This window comes from Botrytis sinoallii (genome assembly GCF_014898435.1).
Source record: "Botrytis sinoallii strain Bc 23 chromosome Unknown BSIN_002, whole genome shotgun sequence".
In the NCBI taxonomy this organism is placed as follows: Eukaryota; Fungi; Ascomycota; class Leotiomycetes; order Helotiales; family Sclerotiniaceae; genus Botrytis; species Botrytis sinoallii.
In genome coordinates this window covers 1,645,119-1,671,013 of record NW_024066029.1, presented here as the reverse complement: position 1 = coordinate 1,671,013, position 25,895 = coordinate 1,645,119, and the positions used below count along the sequence as shown (strand labels likewise).

General features: G+C 42.0%; 6 protein-coding genes across 6 annotated transcripts; 4 read left to right on the top strand and 2 right to left on the bottom strand.

Annotated features, from left to right (window-relative positions):
* The first annotated feature begins 453 nt into the window (after positions 1 to 453).
* EAF02_001566 (uncharacterized protein) lies at positions 454 to 1,926 on the top strand. The gene is made up of 2 exons (XM_038897614.1): positions 454 to 625; positions 763 to 1,926. The coding sequence occupies exons 1-2, from the start codon at positions 580 to 582 to the stop codon at positions 1,314 to 1,316; spliced, it is 600 nt and encodes a 199-aa protein (XP_038762589.1). The 5' UTR covers positions 454 to 579; the 3' UTR covers positions 1,317 to 1,926.
* A 1,753-nt stretch (positions 1,927 to 3,679) lies between these two features.
* On the bottom strand, positions 3,680 to 5,121 carry EAF02_001565 (uncharacterized protein; the record flags this gene model as incomplete). The annotated part of the gene is made up of 3 exons (XM_038897613.1): positions 3,680 to 4,098; positions 4,158 to 4,881; positions 4,945 to 5,121. The coding sequence occupies 3 exons, from the start codon at positions 5,119 to 5,121 to the stop codon at positions 3,680 to 3,682; spliced, it is 1,320 nt and encodes a 439-aa protein (XP_038762588.1).
* Positions 5,122 to 7,248: 2,127 nt separating this feature from the next.
* Positions 7,249 to 9,259, top strand: EAF02_001564 (uncharacterized protein; the record flags this gene model as incomplete). The annotated part of the gene is made up of 3 exons (XM_038897612.1): positions 7,249 to 7,728; positions 7,784 to 9,009; positions 9,064 to 9,259. 3 exons carry the CDS (start codon positions 7,249 to 7,251, stop codon positions 9,257 to 9,259), a joined length of 1,902 nt encoding a protein of 633 aa, XP_038762587.1.
* Positions 9,260 to 14,952: 5,693 nt separating this feature from the next.
* On the bottom strand, positions 14,953 to 16,267 carry EAF02_001563 (uncharacterized protein; the record flags this gene model as incomplete). Its single annotated transcript, XM_038897611.1, has 3 exons — positions 14,953 to 14,990; positions 15,041 to 15,606; positions 15,669 to 16,267. 3 exons carry the CDS (start codon positions 16,265 to 16,267, stop codon positions 14,953 to 14,955), a joined length of 1,203 nt encoding a protein of 400 aa, XP_038762586.1.
* Positions 16,268 to 16,576: 309 nt separating this feature from the next.
* On the top strand, positions 16,577 to 20,088 carry EAF02_001562 (uncharacterized protein). The gene is made up of 3 exons (XM_038897610.1): positions 16,577 to 17,634; positions 17,693 to 19,201; positions 19,345 to 20,088. The coding sequence occupies exons 1-3, from the start codon at positions 16,728 to 16,730 to the stop codon at positions 19,452 to 19,454; spliced, it is 2,526 nt and encodes an 841-aa protein (XP_038762585.1). The 5' UTR covers positions 16,577 to 16,727; the 3' UTR covers positions 19,455 to 20,088.
* Positions 20,089 to 20,642: 554 nt separating this feature from the next.
* Positions 20,643 to 20,978, top strand: EAF02_001561 (uncharacterized protein; the record flags this gene model as incomplete). Its single annotated transcript, XM_038897609.1, has 2 exons — positions 20,643 to 20,819; positions 20,976 to 20,978. The coding sequence occupies 2 exons, from the start codon at positions 20,643 to 20,645 to the stop codon at positions 20,976 to 20,978; spliced, it is 180 nt and encodes a 59-aa protein (XP_038762584.1).
* Between the last annotated feature and the right edge of the window lie 4,917 nt (positions 20,979 to 25,895).

Here is a 25,895-nt window from a genome sequence, read left to right as displayed (position 1 = left end):
TCTACACGTCTCAAACACAACACGACAAAGTAACGGATAGTGTATAAGATATACTCGAAAAAGGAGAGGCAATTAATCAATAATTGATGTGCGAATAATACTTGGTACAAATAAAGGATATGGATATGAAATTGAAAACAAAACTGCCACCAAGTGAACCTACCCTATCTTGTTACCTTCTTGGCCAAATTGCATGTACACGGTACACACTTGGGTAGATGAACGTCATAGGTAGGCGGCGTCCTCGGCTCTTTCTTGTCATGGGGATTTTCGTACTCGCACATTGTAGCTGATGAACACGAGTAATTTATTTCCAGCGTCGTGAATGGTTGTTCAGGTGGAGAGATCAGATCCTTGGTGCATACATAAATTTTAAAGTTTAGCGTAGCACAAATTATGCTGGGGATAAAAAATTGTTAATTTTGCGATTGAAGGTTACCCCGCGATAATAGTATTTGGATTTCTTGTCGCAAACAACCTCGAGGCTATAATATCCAAGAAAAAACTGTGAAAGAAGAGTCGCAAAAGAACAGAGAATACAGATTAAGAGATAGAGAAAGGAGAAAGAAATAAAACATTATGGCTTCTTCACAATCAAATGGAGGAAATGGGGTATACTCTCCTGGTATGTTATTTCCTCTCCTTCTTCCTACTCGATCGCATTCCTCACTTCCATACTCCACGTTCATTTACCCCTCGCATATGCATACAAATACGCATATCCATGCTTTGAACGACAAAATACTAAACTCCATTTTCCAGAACTCCGTCTCAAAACCTTTCAACGCAGCATCGTCCTCTCCATCTTCCTTTGGCCCTCTCTCTCCCTCGCCGTAACATCCCTCTGGGGAGGTCCTGAGTCCGCCGATAAACGCGAATATATTGCCGGTACTCTCATTGATCTTCTCTCCGAGGAGGAAAACAAGGATGTAGAAGCCGACTGGATCGAGACAATTCTGCTACAGTTCATGTCTGACGAATTCGAAGTAAATGTCGACGATGGAAGCGCCATGGAAGTTGCCAATGGCATTGTTAAATGTAGAGAGGAATGTAAGAGGGGTGCTTGGGAGGAGGAAAGTAGTTTGTGCAGAAAGTTGGAGAAGGCATGGGAGACGAAGGGGGGAAAGAGTGACAGTTTAGCGCAGTTCCAGCAAGGAGAGGACCAAGGAGAAACGGATTCGGAAGCGAGTGGGGATGATGATGAGGATGGAGATGTGGATATGGACGAGGCGCCACAATTGGTGAGAGTTAAGGAACCAGTTGTGCCTCAGGTGGATGAGGATGGGTTTACTATGGTTACCAAGAAGAGAAGATGAAATTGGCAAGAAAACAAGAAGAAATAGAGAGGAGATGTAGGAGGTGTTGAAGTTCTGCAGATGTTCATGAAATGGCAAGGCTTGACTGGCCGATGGACAGTCTCAATTGGAATAAAGGTGGAACATCCTGAGATTCTCATTTTGTTGAGGATTCTAGAGCTGACGGATCACGATGAAGATGAATTCGCGGAGGTGGCGAGGGATAGCCTTCAGGGATCACATACAATTCGAATACATAGGCAAATCTATTTGATGAAGATGGATAGTTCTGTCAAAATCTAGCATCATCTATTGTGTGGAAGGTTTTCTCAATCTCATTTTTAGCTCGAGAGACCTCAATGCCTCAGCACGGAGGACTCACAACGAAGTTCCTTGGATGCGATTTTTGGCCTCTTCATTTCATATTGGGCTATTCGAGTGAGCAGAGCTGCTTGGACGAGGTTTTATATAGATCCTAGCCTTGAAATGTTCAATGCAAATACCACTAAACTAGCTAGAGAATCCAATCAAATGCATCACTCCCTTTGCTTTTTCTTATCCTAGTTCTATCCTGCTGAGTTAATAGGTACCACCACGCCAGTCATCTCTCCATGGATATTTGATGCTTGTACCAATTTGACCCTCCATCTCTCCAAGCCCCAGAAACTTCTACACCTAATTACTGTGATGAGCTGATTAATGTATATGAGGGATGAAATTAAGGATGAAATCGCCAACACCCGAGATTTCCATATCAAATCTCAACCCCTAAATGTCCCAATACGAAATATTCATGACGTAAGAGTATGAACAACCCCCTATGAAGCCTTCCGAGCACCGAGAGAAGATCTATATATATAGTCCCAACATCCTACCTCCTATACATCTCGGTAATAAAGAGCGCAATCTCAAAATAAAACAAAAGAAAACGCACTTTTTACACGCGATCTCCAGAGTCCGGGTCACCATCCACAATTATTTCTTTTCTCTTCCCTCTTTCCTCTTTTCTCTCTCCCCTCCTACATCTCCTCGATCTCGCAAAACTACACAATATAACACTCATACACAACCCCTCTCATCAATGCCCAAGATCCCAAACACACACCAAGTTATAAACCCTTCGTCTCTTTCATTTCTCACTCCTCACACCCTCGACTCAGCTCACCCTTCCCTTCCACACTCATTATCCTATCTCTCTAATTCTCAAACTCCCCACTCCTATTTCTAACACCCACTAACAAATATCTATCTCCATCTCCATCTCCATCTCCATTTCTATCTTCATCTTTATCTCCATCTCTATCTCTATCTCCATCTCTATCTCCATTCTATTTTTATTTTATTTTTATCTCCATTTCTATCTCTATCTCCATTTCCATTTCTATCTCTATCTCCATTTCCATTTCTATCTCTATTTCCATCTTTATCTCTATCTCCATCTCCATCTCCATCTCCATTTCCATCTCTATCTCCATCTCCATCTCTATCTCCATCTCCATCTTCATCTCCATCTCTATTTCAAAACCCTCCTCTCCATTTCCCCCATTCTCCATATTCTCCTCATTCTCCCCATTCTCCCATTCCCCTCCTTCTCCCCATTCCCCCCATTCAAAGCCCAATCAACCCACAATATCAAATAACCCTCCAACTCCAACTCCAACTCAACTCCATCTCCACCTCCCAACCCACACTCATTCTCCCATCTCATCTCAAAGACGCAAGAAATCCTAAACCCCTCAAGTTCCAAGCCATCTACATCTACATCTACATCTACATCTACATCTACATCTACATCTACATCTACATCTACATCTACATCTACATCTACATCTACATCTACATCTACATCTACATCTACATCTACAAATATAATATATACAGCCAAAACCATCACAACCAGTAAATATCCCTATAAGAAACCAACGATTTGGAGAGTATACGTACAAGAGATATTATACTAATACATATATACATACAAACTCAAACTATCCATAATGGATGGGTTCACAGTAGACGATGTAGCCTAGATACCTAGACTGTTGAAGCAAATATCGTTTTTTAAGGGGGGTAAACGACGATTCATACCCACACAAACAATGTAAACAAAATCCACATCACAAGATGAAACGTATCAGAAATGTCAATCAATGAAGAAATATGTTCTATTGCCCACAGGTCTAAAGACCTAATGCGGATATCTGTAAGCATAGTAATAGCAATAGCAATAGCATAGAAAGGCATAGGAAATGCATCTTTTGAATGAGGTCGCTAAGAACACAACAAAAAGAAGAGAAATCCAATCCCAAAACTCCTCATGTCAAATCATCCACAACGCCTGTGTCATCATCAAGATATGTTCAATTCCCTTAACACACTCAAAACATCTATTCCCAGTCCTCCTCCTCACTGTCGTCCTCATCGTCGCTCTCTTCCTTCTTTGCTCCTGCACCTACAGCCTTTTCCTTTGGACTGTTAGGAGCCCGACTAGGAGCTCCTGATGCCGCGCCTACAACATCATAACTACCATCGCTATCTGCTTGAGATTTTTCATCGTTGGATTTTCTTGGTTCAGTCGGTTTGATGGTAGGAGTTGGAGATGTAGCGGTGGACTTTTCCTTATCTTGTGTTGCGGGATGTAAAGTGGTAGAGGATTCGGCAGAAGCTGGTCTATCGGAAGTTGTCTTGACCTTCGCAGTTTTGTCATCTTCATCTTCAGAATCATCGTCATCGGAATCCTCTTCTGAGTCGTCTTCAGAATCGGATGTCCATTTTACTTCTTCTTCTTGTTCGGTTGCTGCAGCGCCTTCTCATATCGTTAATGCATTTTTCTTATACTTTCTGGGGTATCACAAGTAACCATACCTTTGAGTAAATCTCTCCTCTTAGCTTCGGCCGTTTCAATACTGTGACGAAGGAAATAGTATCGCTTGAAGAAATCCTCATATTTGACCTTGTCTGGTACCAATTTTTCCATTGAACTTCTCAACTCTTCATATTTTTCCAAGTCCTTAGCGATATCATCAGTCTTCTTGTCAACACTGAAAGTCTTAGCCCAAGGCTCGAATTCCTCGCTGACTGGATCGGTGGTGAAGCTATCAAGTGTAGAATGAATAACGTGAAGTTGCGCATCGAATCGTGTAGTATGGATAACTCTTTTCCCTTGAGAATCCTTACTCTCAAATAGGACGGCATTGGCTTGTCCATCAGCATTTGAAGTAGGTGGTGCAATGCTAACAGCATCTTTCAAGAAGTTTCGAATGTTCGTTCCAAACTTTAGGAGAGCTTCATCTGCTGCATCTTCCGCCTTTTGAATCTCTACTAATCTCTTCGCAGCCTCGGTCTTTAATCTTGCTAAAACACCTTCCGATTCCTTTAATGCCTCGTCTGTTGTGAGATCTTTCGAAGTTGACTCTCCATCTTTGATTGCGGACCCTCCTGCTGCCGCCTTCTCATCCTCTTGAGCTTGTGTAATCGTGAGTCCTCGTGTGCGACTAATGATCGAAGATCTTAGGTCGGTGAATCCCTTGGTAGCTTCCTCACTAACAGTATTGAACTCCTGTTGAGCCTCTTTATAGACATTCTCGCCCTGTAGATCAAATAGATATACTCAGCCAAAATACTCATGTGTTTGCCAACCATAATCTCTTACCTGTTTGACGACACTTCCAAAGAATCCACCTAATTTCGCACCCCAAGGACTTGAAGAGATAGCTTTATATGCTTCTTGGAAATCGGCATTGAGAGTTGGGGCAGGCTCTGTTGATTTCTCCTTGTTCTGATCGGGTTGGAGAGCTTCTTCTTGGATATGATCATATGCGAGATCCATCTTGACAGGAAGACAGGCGGTATGATTCTGTATAAATTTAAAAGTTCATAGGGAGTTTATCAAATTGTTTACGCATGGAATAATACTCCATAGAGTGGAGCAATAGTACGTTGTGATTGATCTGCAAGCAGAGCGGAACCTCGCATATCATTCGACCATAATACATATCCCGCTCGCTTTCAAGCCTCACCTGACCTGTGGCTGAAATGGCACACTAGCCACAAAGTCATGTGCAATTTGTCTAATCGGGTAATCTTTCGGTTACGCAGATGTGTAGATTCTAGAGATTGTTTCACAGGCGGAGACAACTTGTGAATGATGATAAGTCAAAGGGTCGATTAAGGATCCCCTCCAATCCGGCGAATGATTGTCAAAACCGAATTTCGGGGTCCTTTTGAGGCTATGTACATACCTAGGCTCCTAGGTACACACATTTTCCTTGGCCTCGGTAGTAGCATCCGGCAACTTGGCTCTTGCATTGATTTCTTGTATTATGGCCTTTGGGTGGAGTTTTGAGATGAATAGCGGTAGCTTCTCAGATGGACATATGCTAAAGACAAGACTACACCCAAGTAGCCCGGTGGAATGCCCACAACATGGGAGCCCCCGAAAAAGGTACAAGTTAGGTGTTAGATAAGAATAGTGCATATGCAAAGCTGGGATAGAAACTTCAACTTCTCATCCATTGATTTGTTCAAAGTTTAAGAATTCAATATCGAAGGCAGCTGGAGCATTAAAGAGTTTAATTCCACCACTTGCGTTGTTTATGCTGTTGACTCATACCTAGGCACAGTAGTCCGACCAGTGGACACAGTAGACACTCTGTGCAGAAAAGATGAACTGAGCATCTAACTACTACGGTAAAACTATGGGCCATGTTTCTAAAGAAAATGCTCTCCTCGTCCAGTAATGGTAACACTCAAGACCAACACAATCGCAGTAAATTGCTGCACGATAAACGATCGAGCATGAACGAACGTGTTGTGTTGATACCTACCTGAGCCTGGGTCGTCCCTATATACATATACGCCACACCAAGTCTTGTGCAAAAAGACAAGAAACCTTGCTTTGATTCGTAGAAGAGCCTCGCTCGTATCGCAAAAAGAAGAGAATCTTTCTCCTTTGTGTACACTGGACCTACTTGTCCCTACCTACCTAGTCCATGAGTTACTCAATATGTACTGGTGTATATATGTAAAGACTTTTATTTCCCTTCTCGAACGACTTGAGCATCCCATCAAAGGGGACTAGATCACATACGGATTTAGCGGACTTTTCGAATTTTGTTGCTGAGAAATCAAAAAACTCAAAAATTCACTGCCCCTCTAGAATCCCTGGAATCTTGAAGAATCATTCGAGGAAGGGGAAATGGGAGTAATGAATCTGTCCATCTGCCCATCTGCCCAAAAATCGTGAAATCAGCTGGGGAGAAAGTTTATCACTCAGTCCGAGTAAATCGTATTCCCCAATCCCATTCCTTCTTTCAATCCGAGGACGATATTGCGACTTTACTTACATCATACACATACATATTGGAGAGAGTACGAAGTACAGAGTAACATCAATCAATCAATTTGACCTGGACATCCATCCATCCATTCATCCCACCCATATATCAATTGAGGCCACGAATTCGAGGCTTCCAGAATCAAAAGGGTAGTCAACCATCAATAACCCATCACCTCCAACAATACCATACACCACACACCATACACCATACACCTTACACCGCACACATCCTCCACTTTTCGCATCCCATCCCTCATTTCTCTCCAAGATACTTCCCCAAGATACTCCCCCAAGACATCTGGCCCCTCTCTTTTATCCGCCGAAGTGGGATTGATTGTCCTGCATAAGCTTACGGTTGAGAAGAGTCAATCGAACTTTTATTCCGACCACCTCGAAACCAAATTTCACTCAACTACAACACACAATCTGTCCGTACCTGATATCGAACTCAAACTTCGCTTTCGATTGGCGCCATTTGATTCATACTATTTTAGTTGATATCTAGGGAATGTGAGATAGTTCTTCTTGAAAGAATCTCCCATTTCATCATACAAAGGAATTCTATCGCTCTCTTCTTATCTACGTCAGAACCACAAATCAATACATAATAAGGCTCCAATGGCTACCACCAGTACCAACCATTCAAATCCAATAAATCCGGATTTCACCTTATCTCCACGACAAGAGGAATTACTTTTCGCTGCTCTCAATTCAAACAAATCTTCAAACAATATGGATACTTCAATTTCTGCTCAGAACAATGGCCTTCCAAACACATCTACATCCGCATTCAACGAATCTCCAACCCAAGCTCCGGGTTCGGGTACATTAAACGGATTCGAAGAGAGTCCCTTTATCGACTACGACTACGAATTTGAAGGTGATGATAGTTTCAACTTCGACTTTACCAATGGTTCACAAGGACAAATGATTGGAAACTTACCTGGAACTTCGTCGGATGGTGATGCTGATAATCATGAAAAGAGAAGTCATCCAGACGACGATGATGATGAAGAAGGCGGTGGTAAACGAAGAGAAGGCGATGATAAATCGTCGAAGAAGCCCGGTAGAAAACCTCTTACATCAGAACCCACTTCAGTGAGTACTTCTTGGTGTTTTCGTTGTTTTGAATGGCTTCTAACTTCTCAATTAGAAACGCAAAGCTCAAAATCGTGCCGCCCAACGTGCGTTCCGTGAGCGAAAAGAAAAGCATCTAAAGGATCTTGAGACGAAGGTTGAGGATTTAGAGAAGGCTTCCGAATCTGCCAATCATGAGAATAGTATTCTAAGAGCGCAAATCGAACGAATGTCGATGGAATTGAGGGAATACAAGAAGAGATTGTCTCTCACTGGTGGTATCAACCGAAGCTCAAATGGCAACGTTCCAGCTTATCTCGCAGGCAAAGGGCTTCCATCTGCATCTGCTAATCCAAATGACGTCAATTTTCAATTCGAGTTTCCAAGATTTGGTCGCCTTCCCGGACCCCCTATCACTAATGGAAGCTCATTAGTCGGACCATCTAACTCCCCAATTTCTACTCAGAATGCACCTAGTCCAACTGACAACAGTCAAACCAGCTCTCGCAATCAATCCAATGCGAGCACTTTTGGTGTTGGTTTGACTCAAACTCCAGTTCAGATTGGCGGTGATGACATGTCTTCATTCTCTGGTTTATTTTCCCCTGAAATTTTGGATAACGCATCTAAAAGCTCACCATTCGACGGTTTCGGAAATCTAACCAATGGTTCAATGTCAAGTAACGGCTCGCCCAACATCTCCACCAATGGTCAAAGTACGTCATACAGCTCACCGTCGGCTTCTTCGCACTCTAACAATGGAGCAAGTTCATCCTGCGGAACCTCTCCAGAACCTACCAACATGCAGTCACCATACAACAAAGCTATTGACAGTACGTTAACAACAATTGGAGAAGAGAATACATGTAGCAACAGCAACTCAGCACCAGGTGAGCTGTCCTTCTGCGAAAAGCTCAACATGGCTTGCGGCAATCACAACAATCCCATTCCACGTACAATGTCTGAACCCGGTATCAATTCAGGAAATGTAGAAACTGCCGTTTTCGATGTCAACGGTATTGATTGGTTCGCTCAACAAAACAACAACCAATTTGATCCTCAGCTCTTTGGTGACTACCGCGAACCTCAAAATAGTGTTCTTTCGAACGATCCTTTTGCTCTTGATGATGGCTTCTTCGCAGATGCATTTGAGATGCCAGATTTCAATACTCCATTCAATGTTCCAAGTCCCGCAACTACAACAAAGGATCTTGTACAACAAATTGATGAAAAGCAGAACGAAGATAATGAGGTAGTCCCAGGCGAAGATAGATCGACGATGCTTACTTGCCACACCATTTGGTAAGACTGCTGCATTGCGATGATAGTTGATAAATTTGCTAATTGATGTTTTAGGGATCGTCTCCAAAATTGTCCGAAGGTCAAGGAAGGCGAATTTGACCTTGATGGTCTTTGCAAGGATCTTCAAAAGAAAGCTAAATGCTCGGAGACAGGTGCCGTCGTCAACGAATCCGATTTCCAGAAAATCATGAAGAATTATGCCCCTCAAGGCTGCGACTCTATGACCTCTCCAATGGCCAAGAAGGCGTGAATGATCGATCGGATATACATTTTGGGATGATACCTATATTGGAACGGAATGGCGTTGCAAACACATTAAAATGACCACAAGGTCGGATCATGGTTAAGGATAACATTTTGCTAGGACAAAGCAATGTTTTTGGCGCCCATATGGTCATGATACATCTCATGGACCTGGATTGGTTTTTGTTTCTTCTCTTTTTCTTTTGGGGGCTTGGTATGGGAATTTGGTTACCTGGTTTTGTACCCTTTTCGGATTTATTTGATTGGTCATTGGCTTGTTGATTGGAGTGGTTTGCAGTGTTTGATGATTAACGGGTTCGGGACGGATAAGTTTACAGTAGATTGTTGACTTATTCATTTCAACCTGGTTCGCTGTTGAAGGGAATGACCGATCTCTATCCTAGTGCCGTGAGATGAAGATGATTTGCATGGTGGGAAAGGGAAAGGGAAAGGAAATGGATACGGGAATGATGATATGAATGAATGGTCTGGTATGGTCGACATGGTATGGTTGATATGGTACAAGAATCGATAAGCATTTAAATAGCAAATAGCAACTTAGCATGTCCCCTCTATCTTGTATGTTTGTGTGAAGTTACGTGTCGATAGTGTCGGCATTGCAATATGTATTGAACGAAGCTCGACGGTTAAAATGAAAGTGCATTCATTGTCTTCTGTGGGCTTCTTCTCTTTTCTTTTGTTATCACTATAAATATCTTTTTCCAGCATAGGCACAACATTTTTCCGTGCTCCCTCGCTTCGCTTCGCTTCTTTCTCAGGGTAATGGATAATGAATAGTGTTGTACGGTTTACCCTTGGGTCAATGGAAGATTCGAAATTTAATTGTGTCAATTGAAATGGTAGATTCTAGGGGGCTGTTGGCTGGATTGATAAGTAGTGGGTGGGGAATTGGATTGAAATTTTGGTTGGGATGGATGAGATGGGATGGGTTAGGGTTGATTTTGGAGAGGGGGTAATGAAGATGGGAGGGATACTTTTGTTTTGTGAATGGGTTTTTGGGTGTTTGGTATTTTGTTGTGTTGTGTTGTGTTGTGTTATGTTGTGGATGTTGTGGATGTTGTGTATATTGTGTATATTGTGTATATTGTGTATATTGTGTATATTGTGTATATTGTGTATATTGTGTATATTGTGTATATTGTGTATATTGTGTATATTGTGTATATTGTGTATATTGTGTATATTGTGTATATTGTGTATATTGGATGATTGGCTAGGATAGGAGAGGAGTAGATGGTTGAGTTTGGGATGGTGGATTTTATAGGGATCGGATACTCTCGTTTTGTTTTGTAAAAGTCTTTTTGTTTGTTGTTCTTTCATGTTATGTTATGTTATATTATATTGTGTATAGGATAGATAAGATATTGGATATTGGATATTGGTTGATTGTTGATTGGTTGATTGGTTGATTGGTTGATTGGTTGATTGGTTAGGATAGGATAGGGGTAGGTAGTTAGATTTTATAAGGATAGACTACTTTTATTTTATTTTGTAAAAGTCTTTTTGTTTGTTGTTCTTCATGTGTGTTGTGTTATATATATTGTGGATAAGATGGATATTGGATGATTGGATGATTGGTTAGGATAGGATAGGAGTAGGTAGTTGGATTTGGGACAGTGGATTTCTGGGGATGTGTAGGGTGCGTGGATGGGTATAGGTGTGGGAAGTGGAGAGTGGCGATGAGATTTTGGGGGAGTGGGTACGGGGTGGTGTTTGAATAGAGGTAGGTTTGTTGAAGGATTGAATAGTCTTCTGGGAATCTGGATGATGAAAAACTGAGATGTCCACGGGTGTCTAATAGTGAGGGGATTAATTAGATTTGAGTATTGATTAGAGGTCGGCTTATCAAGTGACTTGCTGGCTTTTAGATGATCTAAAAAGTTAAGAGGTTTCCTAATAGTAGGGGGGATTATTGGATTTGTAGTTTTTTTGTGGGGGAGGAGAAAGGGAGCAAGGTGAGAGGTAAGGGAGATCTGGATTTTGAAGAGGTCTAGAATGCCGGATGATCGGCGAGGGCTTTCTTGTGTGAATACGGAAGGAGCGGTGATCGAAGCTACTAGGTTGAATACAGAGTGTTCAATAGTCCGAATTGCAGTTTAACAACGAAGATTATCAAATTCCCAAATCAAAAAAATCTTCAAGTCATCTGAGATATCAAATTTGATCGGAATATTGAACTATTTTCAAACTTTTAACTACTTTTAAATATTCAAACTCTGATCTTTGAACTGCATACTGGACAATTGGATTCCTAATCTGATTCCGACTTTTGATTTTAACTTTTAACGTGAGTATACGATCATCGCTTGCGAAGACCGGAAAGCGGAACACGAGAATATCAGATGAGATGGTTATTGTGACAAATTACACATGGATACCTATGTGATTTACTCAATACGCTTACTTCTTTTCAAGACTAGCTTAAAGTAAGCGATTTTTATTACAAAGGAGATGGAAAGATCTATTGAGGATCTCGCTTTCCTTTTTAAGCTTTCGTGTTCTCGTTTATTTGACTTCTAGCAATACGCTTAGTTTTTGATCGAAGCACGTACCTTCCTGCAATGAATTTGTCTCTTATCCAGGCTAGGGAGAACTTTTTCTAGGTGAATTTCGGGACATGTTGCTGCTAAAATGATGCCATCTTAGCCGGTAATGAGGGAAGGGGGCGGAGTAAACCTTTGTCTATACTGCCATTTACGAAGACCTAGAATCTTTGGAAGTATTTTGAACTATGTGGAGTATAGACGTGTGGAAAATTCTAAGTGATTCTGAGTCATTTAGGTTTGAGCGTCTTTTTGAAAATCTGGGGTAATAAGCATCTTCAATAGCTTCCATAGTTAGGAGAAAAAGAACTAAGTTTCACATCCAACACAGCCCGATTCCGATAGACGACGACTTCCGGGCCGGATCAAGATATCTGGTATATGGAATGGGACTATTTTGCCGACATTTTATTACTACTTGATCAGTTGATGAGAAAATTCTTCGGTTAGACTCCTGAATCCATGTGTGAAAATAATTTTCATATCAATACTTTCTAATCGGCATCTGAATCGTGTCATTAAAGTCCTAATAAGCTGAGACTGAAACAGTAAAAATCTTCCAAATCGTACCAAGTGCATATGAAAACTCTGTTCTATTGATCTTGGATTTGGAATCGAATTCCTTAGTACATGAATATCTGTTCCAATCGGGTGGGGGAGATTGTGACATTGAGTCAATTTTACCCCGGATTTGCATGCAGAATAGACTAAGATCTTGTACTGTTGATTACATGTGCTCGTGATCCCAAAAATACGAATGATCTACACAATATTACTCCAGGTCTACGAAATCGAAACGGCTAGAATCATAAAAGCCAGATCATCTCTGAAAAAGCTCGAAGGTGTTTGATGATTTTCTTATGAACTACTAAGCGAGGCTAAGGCCTCGAAAGGTATATAAGGGTCTCTTCTTTCCTCTGGATTTTTCTTTTCTTTTCCTTCCGTAGAATCTCGACATCTTCAGACTTTTGTTTTTCTTACTTATCTCTTTTTCACACATCTCATATCGCACATCTCACATCACACATCTCATATAATACATTTCACTTCATACATCTCACTTCAATATAACATCGACAAGTCCGACCTCTTCGGAGTGTGACTATAAGCATATGGGGCCAATATTACCCGGCCTTGTCAACCGGGATACCAGGAGAATCGACTCGAGACAAGACCGATCTCTTCGGAGTGTGGTCTCTAACTTCCTCGACAATGGGCGCCAATATTACCTAGATTACGCAGCTAGGATACCAGGCATCGACGCCAGTGCCTCATCCGCACTATAAATACAGACACAATGGGGCCAATATTACCCGGCCTTGTCGACCGGGATACCAGGCGAATCGACTCAGACACAAACGATCTCTTCGGAGTACGATGGAAGCCAATATTACCTAGATTACGCAGCTAGGATACCAGGCAGTCGACGCCAGTGCCTCATCCGCACTATAAATACAGACACAAATGGGGAGCCCAATATTACCTAGAGTTCGAAGCTAGGATACCCGGCATCATCGACGATAGTGCCTCATCCGCACTATAAATACAGACACAATGGGGGCCAATATTACCTAGATTACGCAGCTAGGATACCCGGCATCGCCAGCGCCCATCCCGCACTCTAAAAATAGGAATATGGGAGCCAATATTACCTAGAGTTCGCAGCTAGGATACCAGGCATCGACGACACTCTACCTGCCCGGGGGGTAGACCAAACGACGACAAGGTGATCAAATTCCTCTGATGAATAAATGCTAACTTTTGTGTGTAGGGAGGCTAGCCTTGATCACACGTCCACGTCGTGCTAGCTGGGTACCCTCTCACGAGGAGCTAAGTGATCACTCTTTATTTTTTCAATCAACACGTTCTCTCAGTTTGAGGGAATATCGCTCAAAGTCACCTTCGGGTGTACTCTGAGTAATTCGGGAGAAGCGAAAGAAAGCCCGAACCTGGGGAACCAACCAGATCGCTCGGAGAATGTACTTGCAAGTGTAAGTATAAACTCTGGGGAACCCGGAGAAGCGAAAGAAAGCCGGCTCTAATCTTGGGGGTTGTTTGTTGGGAAATCTTTTGTGAGTACCATTACCTTGAATATATTTCTTTAACAGCTGACTAACTTGTTCTTGTGTCCTGTACGCCATTTAGTTCGAAATTTCGTACGCTATATTTCCACCATCAAAAGAAGGAAAGACTCAGGTTGTGGATTACAGACTAGCTTGGAAAAATTACCATATACTCATTGAACATGACTCCCTTATGATTGGGTGACTTTGATGTTCCAAACTCCACGTGTTGTTTCTCGGCTCGGATAGGGGGGCTGCCGAGATCCGAGTGTCTTGTATATCACGTGATTCAACGCTGAAAAATGGAGAGCAGCGCAGTGTTGCGCTGGCCGATCTCAAACCTCTATATGATACCTCATCGTCACATTCGGAGTGCAAATAATGATATAAGCTTCGCCAGTCCTTACAATTAACGCAACACAATATCCACTTCTATATTCTGATAATCATCAACATAGTCCTCATGATAGCTCTAATGACAAATCTTTTCACAGTTTCTACTTAAGGGCTCTTGACAGATCGAACCACTCTGCTCATAAGAACCCTTTCGTCAGCCGTATTACTTAATATTTTTTAAAGTATTGATTCTCGTGTAAACATTGAATAGATTTTAAATACAGAGGAACGTGGACAGCAGTGATTGTGAGCCTCCAGCTGGAACAAAGGCCCAAGTCATTGGGTGTAATTAAAAGGATTCCAGAACGGGGCGCTACCCTGTTTGCATGACAAGAATAGAGAAGCTTAACGATTTGTCACTGTATGGATCTCACCGTCATGTAGTGGTTCATATACGACATCATTCAAAGTATAAAGCCAATATGCACAGTGAAAAACTCTCATTGCATGTGTACAAATAATCGATATATGGAACTCTGAGTCAAGGAAATTTAACCTTTTGGAACTGTGGCCATGGGTTGATTGATAGATACCCACAAAGCTGTAGGAATTCCTCTAGTAACTGTTTGCAAATTTAGATATGCAAACTGAATAGCTGCTTTCTATAACGCCTGCTTAACTCTCATTGAAATCATTATCATGCTCTAGTCTACACCCCCCTGTGCATTGAGGCCCATCTAGTACTGTATAGATTTCTTGATAGCGTCATAAACCCCTATAATTGTCAGCGATCGAATCAAATCCCAGAGAGTTCATTGAACTTACTAGCAACATCTGGTACGTTAAATTTCTCAAACATCAATGGCATATGGATGCCCCAACCGGCGACTCTAGCCACAGGTGCCTCCATTCTCAAAAATGTCTCCTTATCCCCTTGTATACTTGCAGCGACTTCCGCACCAATGCCGGCATTTACCATACTTTCATGTACTACCACACATCTCCCAGTCTTCCTTACACTTTTCAATACCGTCTCTTTGTCCCATGGATAAACGGTTCGCAGATCGATCAATTCGATATTTATCCCGAAATCCTTTTCTGCAGCTTGTAGTGCAGCGGAACATGTATACATAGGATGACCGTAAGATATTAACGTCAGATCCTTTCCGGGCTTGACCACTTCTGCCACTGATAGAGGTAGTGTGTACGCATCTACTGGGACCTGCTCGACAGCTGCTCGGTACAGTGCTTTAGGTTCCATAAAGATACATGGATCTGGACTTTGTATGGCGGAGAGAAGAAGACCTTTTGCTTGGATTGGCGATCGTGGCATTATGACTCGAAGCCCGGGAATATGCGTGAATAGGGATTCGGGAGATTGAGAGTGATATCTGTTAAAAACTCTTCATCAGTCTGCGTTGCGTCAAAATAGATCATGGAAGTAAAAACGAACAAAGCGCCATGTCCCACTGCACCACAAGGCATTCTAACAGTGAGTCCACCCAATCCTCTCCCATATTCTCCATCTCTGTATCTCCACTTCGCTGCCTCATTGACCAATTGATCAAAAGCCGGATATACGTAGTCAGCGAACTGGATTTCTGCAACAGCCTTCATACCTTCCGCAGCTGCTCCAATCGCGAATCCTATTATGCCTTGTTCGCACAATGGCGTATTGAAAACTCGTTCTGATCCATATTGCTCTGCAAGTCCCGTACTGCAACGAAATACTCCTCCAAATCCTACGTCTTCACCAAAAACCATAGTAGTTTCATCTTTGGATAATGCGAGTGATAATGCATCGTTAATCGATTGGAATAGGTTCATTCGTTTCGTGGCACCGTTTCGTATTTCCGGTGAAAGCTCTGGGTTCTGCAATGCACTAGATGAAGTATGGCTTAAGATAGCAGTTGATCCATAATCAATTGGCTTATTTAGTTTTGCTTGCGGAGGATGTGTGGAATATGATCTTGGGAATCTCGAATTGTGGACAACACATAAGGGTTTTAATGGTTTGACCAAGGAAGTCGATAATCTGGAAGTTATTCGCATGATGGATAGGATTTATGATCACAAGTACGACGTTCTACGACGTTGGATGAAATGAATGTATTGTATTAAAAAAATTCCATGATAGCGATGAAACGACATTGTTGATGTACAGTTACAAAACGCGGAGAAATCTGGGGTAGCCGTTTGTAGCCACATCTAAGCGTTTAATCGATAAACCGATAAACCGACAGATCTCGTAGCACGTGTTTAGTGACGGGATCTAAGCGCCAAGCTATTATAGAACAGCCCCCAAATTTATGCGGATGAGGATGTTGCTGTGGAAACAAGACAATAATCCTGGAAATTCGATGCGCATACGTATGTTGAGCATACAGATTTTTCTGATGCATGATCAGCACGAGCACGATTCGTTGTACATATAAACCATGTCGATTCTATAATTTATCTATTTTGGCAAATCTGTTTCACCCATAATCTGCGAAAGCTGGAGGAGGAGAGAATGGCTGGGGACGCGACTGAACGACCACATAGAAAGAGTACGTTGCACGAAAAACGACGAGCAGAACGACGAACGAGGGCTATTGTCGCAGAATCAGAGGCGGCTTCTGAACCAACTGGATCGCAAACTTTATCAATTGATTCTCTGGCAAGATTAAAGGATTCCCTTGAACAAGAGAAGAGGAGGGAGGAGAGGAGGAAATCAAGATCGCGACCACCAGTGAAGGAAGACCATGGACGATCAAGGGAACGAGGTTCGCCCAGTAAAGATAGAAGACGAAAAGAGCGCGGTTATGCGACTGAGGATTCTAGTTCGCCGATTAAAAACAGAAGGAGAGAACGAGATTATGATGAGATTCCTGGATCACCAAGTAGAGAAAGAAGGAGACGAAACGAATATACCGATGATGAATCCGGTTCGCCAAGAAAAGACAGAAGGAGACAAGAAAGGGGATATACCGATGATGAATCTGGATACCCTGGTAAAGATAAGAAAGTTAGAGAGTATTCCGATGAGACAGCGGCACAAACAGCTTTACGACTTCAAAAGCAGAGAAGAAAGCCAAACGGCATCCCCGAATCGAAACCAAAGCCGAAGCCGAAGTCAAATGCGCCGCGTAAAGAAGAACGGAGTTTGAAAATACCAAACACATATACAGACGACGAGACTGTCTATGAGAAACCTTGGAAAGAGCCAAAAGGAAAGAAACGGAGAGTTGTCAGTGGAGCACTTCTGGAAGAAGGTGAAGGGGAGTTGAAGCAACGAAGAATGTTTAGTGGCGCAGAATTGAAAAATGATCTGAGACATCTGAAAGGGTTGAGAGGTGGATATGCGCCTACTGAATCAAGCTATCCAGAGAAGTACGTCGAAAGTGACGAAGACTTCAGAAAAAGGCGGAAACGTATCTGTGAGTTCTCAGACTCAAGGTCGAAGGAGTCAATTTTGAGAGCTGATAATGTATTTAGGGATGGGAATTGGCATTGGCATAGTAATTTTGATAATTATAATAGCAATTGCAGTGAGCACCAGCAAAAAGCACACTTCAAGTTCTTCCTCGTCTACAGCCCCCGCAACAGAAAGTGGAACTCCTTCAAATTCAAATCTTGATGGGATGTCAGAAAGTGATATCCCGGTTGCAGCCCAAGGAACATATTTGGACCCATTTACATGGTACGATACATTGGATTTCAATGTCACATACACGAATGAGACTGTTGGAGATCTTCCGGTTATGGGTTTGAATATCTCATACAGCGATGATGTAGCACCAAATTCCAAGGCACCAAAGTTATCTGCGGAATGGGGAGCTTATACTTCAAGACCGGCTAGAGGTGTGAATTTAGGTGGCTGGCTTTCTATCGAACCTTTCATCACTCCGTCTCTTTTCAATTCATATTCATCAGCAGATGGAATCATTGATGAGTGGACATTGACTACTAAATTGGGTCCCACTGCTGCCGCATCTACCCTTGAGAAACACTATGCAACCTTCGTTTCCGAACAAACATTTGCCGACATTGCCGCTGCTGGACTGGACCACGTTCGCATTCCATACTCGTACTGGGCTGTGATAACCTACGATGATGACCCCTATGTTTTCCGCACCTCATGGCGTTATCTTCTTCGTGGTATAGAATGGGCTCGAAAATATGGTCTCCGTATTAACCTGGATCTTCATGCGCTCCCAGGTTCTCAAAATGGTTGGAATCACTCCGGCCGTCAAGGAGCTATTGGTTGGTTGAATGGAACTGATGGCGACCTAAATGCTCAACGCAGTATCGAAATCCACGATAGGCTCTCTAAATTCTTCGCTCAAGACCGTTATAAGAACATTATTAGTTTCTATGGCCTCGCTAATGAACCTAGAATGACATCTCTTGACGTCAATGATGTCCTAAACTGGACATCTACCGTCACTGATATGGTCGTGAAGAATGGTATCTCCGCGTATGTCGTTATTGGAGATGGATTCCGGGGACTCGAGAATTGGCAGGGCGATTTGACAGGTTATGATAATCTAATCTTAGATGTTCATCAATATGTCATTTTCAACAGCGGACAGATTCTGTATAACCATACAGAGAAAGTAAATTATGCTTGTAGTGGTTGGACTCAACAAACGGAGATATCTACGAACACGAGTACAGGATTTGGGCCCACGATGGTTGCTGAATGGTCTCAAGCCGATACGGATTGTGCGACCTATCTCACAAATGTCAATCAAGGAAATAGATGGGAAGGAACATATAATACTGGAGACTCATCGACACAACAAACGACGCCAGATTGTCCAACACAGGACAACACATGTAGTTGTACCAGTGCGAATGCAGATCCAAGTACTTATAGTGATACATATAAGAGCTTTTTGAAAATGTTTGCCGAAGCGCAGATGTATAGTTTCGAGCTAGGCTGGGGCTGGTTTTATTGGACTTGGACTACGGAGACTAGTGAGGGTGGTGGCACACAATGGAGTAAGTTTCTAACTCCTCGCATCTGAAGGATTCTTCTTTCCCACACCTACGATTCCGTTGGCGGAAAATGGAATGAAAGGGGCCATCAGGAACCAAAGCACAGAAAATATCACTGGATGATTGCTAACAGATTGATCGAATAGGCTACCAAAGAGGATTAGCAGCCGGCATCCTGCCAAAGCTAGCATACGATCCAGACTTCAAATGTTCATCAACAGTCCCGAGCTTCAGCGCATTGCCTGAATACTATTAAGCAATATCTGTCAGCTACTCGGCCAAGTTGGTGAGGGTTGTAAGTAGATATATATAAAAATTGAATGCACAGCGCGAGCAATTGGTGTAATTCTACGACGGTATGAATGACGTACGCATATAGAGGGATTTGACCACATTTTTGAAACTTGGCGGCATGATTCCAGGAGTATGGAGAGAATTAATTGCATTTGTTTATGAACATGGCAATATAAGCTGGAGCTGTGGAACTAATGGGCGGAAGCTGTGTTTTGGAGGAATGTTATAGAGCCTGCGAGAAAATCGTTGTGCCAAGTTTTTACGGAAAAGTTGCTGTATGGCGTAATGGGGGTTTTCGTACACCAGGCTAATCATCAAATTATATGGTTGTATACGAGGATTTGTATGGTAGTATAGAATGAAAGTGATTGAATATTGTGAATTGGGACAATGATATAAATTGGGATAACCATAGGGCTTTGAAGGGGAGGTGAAGGTCACAACATGTTTCCCTTTGGTATCTGCACTTCCACTCCCACTCCCAGGCCTCCAGGACAACGTGTGCAATGCGCACCCCCAACCTGGTAGATTGTGTGGGTTTAGCTGGATTCTGTTCCAATTCTTAGCAGCTGGGCATGATTTGATCTTTCCCCCAAGGTATATGTGTTCACAAGTTTTAAAGTTTGGAATTGTTCTAGTTAGTCAAGTACTAAGAGTCTTAGCCTCAGAATATATCCATTTTCCCTGCGATCTAACCCCAACTATCACATATCTTTCACCCAGAGGAATTAGCACTTCTAGAAAAGTAGTTTTTTGTAGATCACTTCCTGTTATTTATTTTGTAGAGCAAGAAATCTATCGCGAGGTTTCCAATCAAGATCAAGTGAAGCTACTCGTGACCCATTTGTTTGCTCCCTAAAGCACTACGGTGGTTTAGATGATTTTAAGCATCAAACTATGACAGGCATCATCATTCAAGTGAGTAGATCAAGGCATTATATTGGATCGGTTACCAAACTTCTTGGCCTTAGTCATCTGCCTAACACACTCACCTCATAAATCAAGACAAGCCAAGATTCTTCGGGTTCAGTCATTCCTAGGACGAGATTCTTGGCCAAAAGCTAAACTCAACCTCCTTAGTATATATATGTTCGTTCCCCAGTAATCAGAAAGATTTTAACACACAACTTCCATTGGAAAACAACACACAATGGCGCTCCTCATTACCCCCACTTCTGCGACGGCAACAATCACTGTGACTAAGACCCTATATGACATCGTTTCATTAACTACCTTAAGCACCGTCATCAGCCAAAGTCTCACTGCAAATATCGCTAATGCTACACCAACCTTTCCAATCAACGGCACAACATCCACATTTTCACCTGTGAGTATAGATGATTCAATAATTTCATTATGTTGACTGACTAACCCTATTGCCCAAATTCCCTCTGCTTTTGTATCTCATGCCTATAATCCTTTTGCTTCCCCAAAGAGTATTGACTCCTCATTCTGCTACTTGTCTCGCGAAATTTATGCTTAGTAGGCAATACTAATACCCTGATCTCGCAATTTGTCTCTCTCACAAACAACTCATCGAACATAACCACATCAACAACCAAAAAAACACACCATGGGTCGAATTCTTGGTGGATGCCTTTCTTAGCTGTGCCGGTAGTATTATTTTTGGTTATTATCTGCGTTACGATTCTCCTTGTGTTGGAAAGTCCACGGGCCAAGTCCAGAAGAGCTGAGTATGAGAAGGCATACAAGGAAAGGGAACTAAGATACGCGGAGTTGAAAGAAAAGTTGAAAAAATTAGATGAAAAGGAAGCTGCGTACGATAAAGAGGTCAAAGACCGCGATCAGAAATTGGTCGATTTCTCCCGTATCCTTCGTTTTCGAAGCAGAGCTAGGAACCATTTTTTGAAAAAGATGAGGTACACATTAGCGATGATTATTGTCGGGATATCGATCATGTGATCTAAAGAGGGCACCGTATTGCACTAGCGTATGCACTAGCGCTAGCACTTCTACTATATTAATTACTAGCTTCCCATAGATAACAATGATCAAGAACGAATACAACCATAATAGACTAAAGTACTTTACACTTATCAACCAAGTTGATACCAACAATTATGCTCGATTCGAAGCTACAGATGGACAGAAATAACTTACGGATTTAGAGATACTCAAGATATTAATTCTCGAATTTGAAGAGAAGTATGCTACAGAAGTAGAATGGTCGGTAAAGCATCCACTGGAGTCTAAAAAACTTGAAATGGAATATGAAAATATTATTGAATCGCATTCTAAGGGTAGAAAAACGAATGCGAGTGGAGAGGAATGACCCTGTAGCGGATGAAAGGGACAGGGTAGAGATGTGTGAGAAGTTTGGATGGGACCTGACCGATCCCTACTACAAACTACCCTAGACCCAGGAGCTGGCGACTGTCAATGAAAGAAGAGTGCGGGAGTTCATTGATAGAAAATCGGTGCTGGAACGAGAACGTGGTCCCCCATAGTCCAAGATGCGATCCAACAATCAAAAAATTTCTGTACACGAAGAATATTTACACTATAAGACAGATTCAACCTCCTAGATTAATGGAAAGCTTTGAATTGGGCCAATAACAAATAGTCTTTGAGTGATGGACTGCAATTTGAAAAACGACGCAAGAAAAATCGGTATCGCCATCCTATGGTATGCATGAGCAAGCAAGATGGATCTTTAGCTTGCTTCGGGTCTTCCAGGACATCAACTATTGCTCCATCTATGGTTTATCGGGCATAGGTGCTCAGGACTGCCAATAACAGAGTCCGAGATAATAGTGACAATGAATAAGAGGGTTGTTAGGATTCGATTATATTATATGATTGACGGGTTATCAGATTTCGAAACAATATAGGATTATCATAGATGTAAGATCTTACAAATATTACAGTTGAGCCGAATCCATATTGAAAGTACTGTATTTGACTTCCATTGGTACCATCCTACCCCGTTTGTCCACTCTTCAGTTCCGTGTAAATACCCTTTCATCAAATACTATCAACACACAAACAATCCAAATTGCCTCGAAACTCATCACAGATAGAAAAGGGTCTCCGAAGTTGTAAGTGTCCTTATAGTTAAGAATGCCAGAATTAAACGCTAGAATAATGATCTTGTCGTGCCAGGCCACCTTACGCATTAGTTCAGTCTTCTTCTCAAATGTTAGTACGTTGCCATGGAGCCTATACTAGTACATTGTCCTGTATCATAGTTATTCTTTCCAGGAGTACTGCTGTGAGATGTCAGTTCATTTTTGGCCCTTGATGGCAAAGTGAAAAACGAAATGTCGTGGTGAATTTAAAGATCGAAAGGATTATATGTTCTTGGAATAGAATAAGTTGATTGGTATTAGGAATGTTATATTACCACCAAACTATTTGATGTGAGCTTCAATGTCAGCATATCTCTCAATTTCACTCGAAAACCTGCTCTTCAGAATCCGGAATCAACATGCCATCAAGCCGCTAGGAAAGATATCTTTTCCATTGATACAATTTCACCTCTATAACCAGTTCCACAAATATAAGACCTCAACCGGATCGTGAAGAGGGCCACTTTGTGGTAATAATCTATCATCGGTATCTCTATTTCCCTACCGCGGAATCATCAACAGAAATTCAGACATCGAAAATCTTCCACGGAAAGCGTTATGAATCACAGCGCTTTCAACAGTTGGAGGAATTTTGAAGTTCATCATTATTTCTTTCCACAGTGATAATAGATTTCTTCGTCGCATAAAAAGTCACAAACGCATTATAGAAGGAGTAAGCAGCGCAAAATCCAGGTCGTTCGTGTGTGCATGCTTGCAGTTGTTGGTCCGGTGTTCCTCTCAAGTCCCCTCCCCTACCCAGGCCATAAGTATTGAGCCGATGTTGTACGAGGCCTGGTGATTTCTCCCTTAGTACCCAATGCTTTTAGCCTATCAAGTTTGTTGAGAAACCTGGTCTTATTCTCATTCCCTCGTGATTGAATCCCGAGTCTTTTGTTAATCCCTGTTGTCGAGTCCCAGGTCTCTTTAGCTCCCTCGTTGAGTCCCAAAATCTCTCCCTGGCGGTTGAATCCGTAATCTCCTATCCCTCGTCTTCGTATCACAAATCACTTATTCATTCCTTCGTTGTCGAATCCCAAGTCTCTTTAATCCCTCGTGGTTGAGTTCCAAGTCTCATATCCCTCGTTGTCGTATCCCAAGTTCCTTATTAGTTCGCTCGCGATCGAATCCCGAATTGTCTTCAATTCCCTCGTGGTTGAATCCCAAATTCTCTCCCCGGTTGCCCCATGGTAGAATCCCAAGTCTCTCCCCTTGTTGTCATATCCCGAGTCTCATCTCCGTATCGATCGTATCCCAGGCTCTTGTGTTGATCCCTCGTTGTCGAGTCCCAATTTTCAATCCTTTTTTGATAATGACCTAAGTTCCTAAGTTGATCCCTCGTGTTTGAATCCCAAGTCTCTCTGCCAAGTCACACTCTTTCAATACCGATTATCGTATCCCTCGTGAAATATCCCAAGTCCATTTCCCTCGTGGTTGAATCCCAAAGTCTCTTCCTTTTCTTTGTCGTATCCCTGGTCCCATTTGATCCTAGACTATTAAACGACACAAGTTATGAATTTATGAAAGAATACATACTCAATTCCGATTCCTATTACTGTTATTAATTCTTCCAATCCTGTGCTTCAATTGATCAAATCGATTTTGAACAATTCCTTGGCCGCTCCGGCTGTCCTGGATGTCGATCTCAAATTTTTTGTTTTGAAAGTGAGATAATATTCATTGCCCGTGTCCGATATCCCAAGGCGTTGTTTCGTCTAGGATTGTGGAATAGAATGTGGGCGGTTCAAAAAGTCGAGTTTTCGACCTATCCATCTCAAGCCAAAAATCAGTATACAAATTTCAACGTTATGGATGACCGTCCAAGTGAAATCCAAGTAAGCACACAAAGCTGTTGATCCAGTATTCGATTTTTCGTTCCCTCCCTTCCACAAAGTCCATGTGATGTTTCCTCTAGATTCCAGCTCGAAGGCGCACGCATCCTATTTCAAGCCAATATTTTTATTTCGAGTCCGTAGTAATTTTACCATGTAGAGTCCGTTAGACTAAAAACAGAGCGTAAATATGAAGCCGAATCCAGCGTTGGCGCGTTGTTGGTTGATGATTATAATCGAAAAGTTGTTGATTGAATCGGGTTGTAAAGTTGAAGGTTAATTTTTGAAAGCTTCAATATTCGCAAAGGTAATTGTGTGCGCCAGCAATACCCGAATGTCACGTGTAGTATTAAGGTAATTATTCTACGGGGGTCAAGTCACCTTCAAGTTGTTACAAGAGAGGAAAATTCCTTTAAATGTTGATTTTGTATTTCAGGAAATCCAGGACTCTGAACCGACCAAAAGGGTCGCGTAGTTAAGGGCACTTGTTCACTCACTTTTGAAACGATAAAGATACGGTTGGGGAGCGTCACATTGGGAGATGACAAGATAGGCGCCTTGAGACAGCTTCCCATCCTTTTGAACCTATGCGCCTCTGGGAGTGAGATCAACGATTTAATTCTGTTGATTTATTCAAAGATATGTAAATTAGGAGCAAGCCTCGGGCTACTGTTTTTGTGTCTCTGAGTAAAAACCAGTATGGTTTCGATTTACTAGATTTAAAGACATGTCGAAACCCCGAAGATGCAAAAGCCTCTTTTGTTCCAGTCAAAACACAACACAATCAAGAGTCCCAAAATTTGCGTTCAACGAGAGCCAACCATTTCAAAAGGCGCTAAGAAAAAGATGAAATGTCAGATATGTAACAAAACTTTTCAACTTGTGGTCTAGGCTTGGCCATGGGCACTAGACTGGCTTTCGAGGGCCCACCTACACATGGTTATGTGCTACCTCTGGGTAGAACGCGGGATTTAGTATGTAGGGCTGACAAGGAAGAACTTTTCCAATCGTCAGACTTGCAACAAAAGCTTTATATCAGATTTACCATAGCTTTGCGCTCGATGATCTACTGGCTAAAATTGTACTTGATTTTTTTTAGATATGCAACAAAACTCTTTGAAATTGTGGCCTAAGCTTTACGCTCGATGATCCAGTGCCTCTGAAATTCACTACCAAGGAGATCTAATATTAGTAGCGGGTAGATATTTCGGGAAGCACAGTGGGTGCATGGATTGACGGGACACTTCCCAACTTTCGAAAGTTTTAACAAATTTGTTCTTCAATGATTTGATTGTTTCATCTCTACTGAACAATTGTAGGAATTCTTAACATATAGAACTTGGTATATCAAGAGATATTCAAAAGTCCATTCTTGCAGTTTCCCGTCTGTACACCCACTGGTGGTGCCAGACATTGGATTTATCGTAATATGCGAGCGATATCAATGAAAAATAATTCAACAGAAATACAAATTTAGGGTAATCA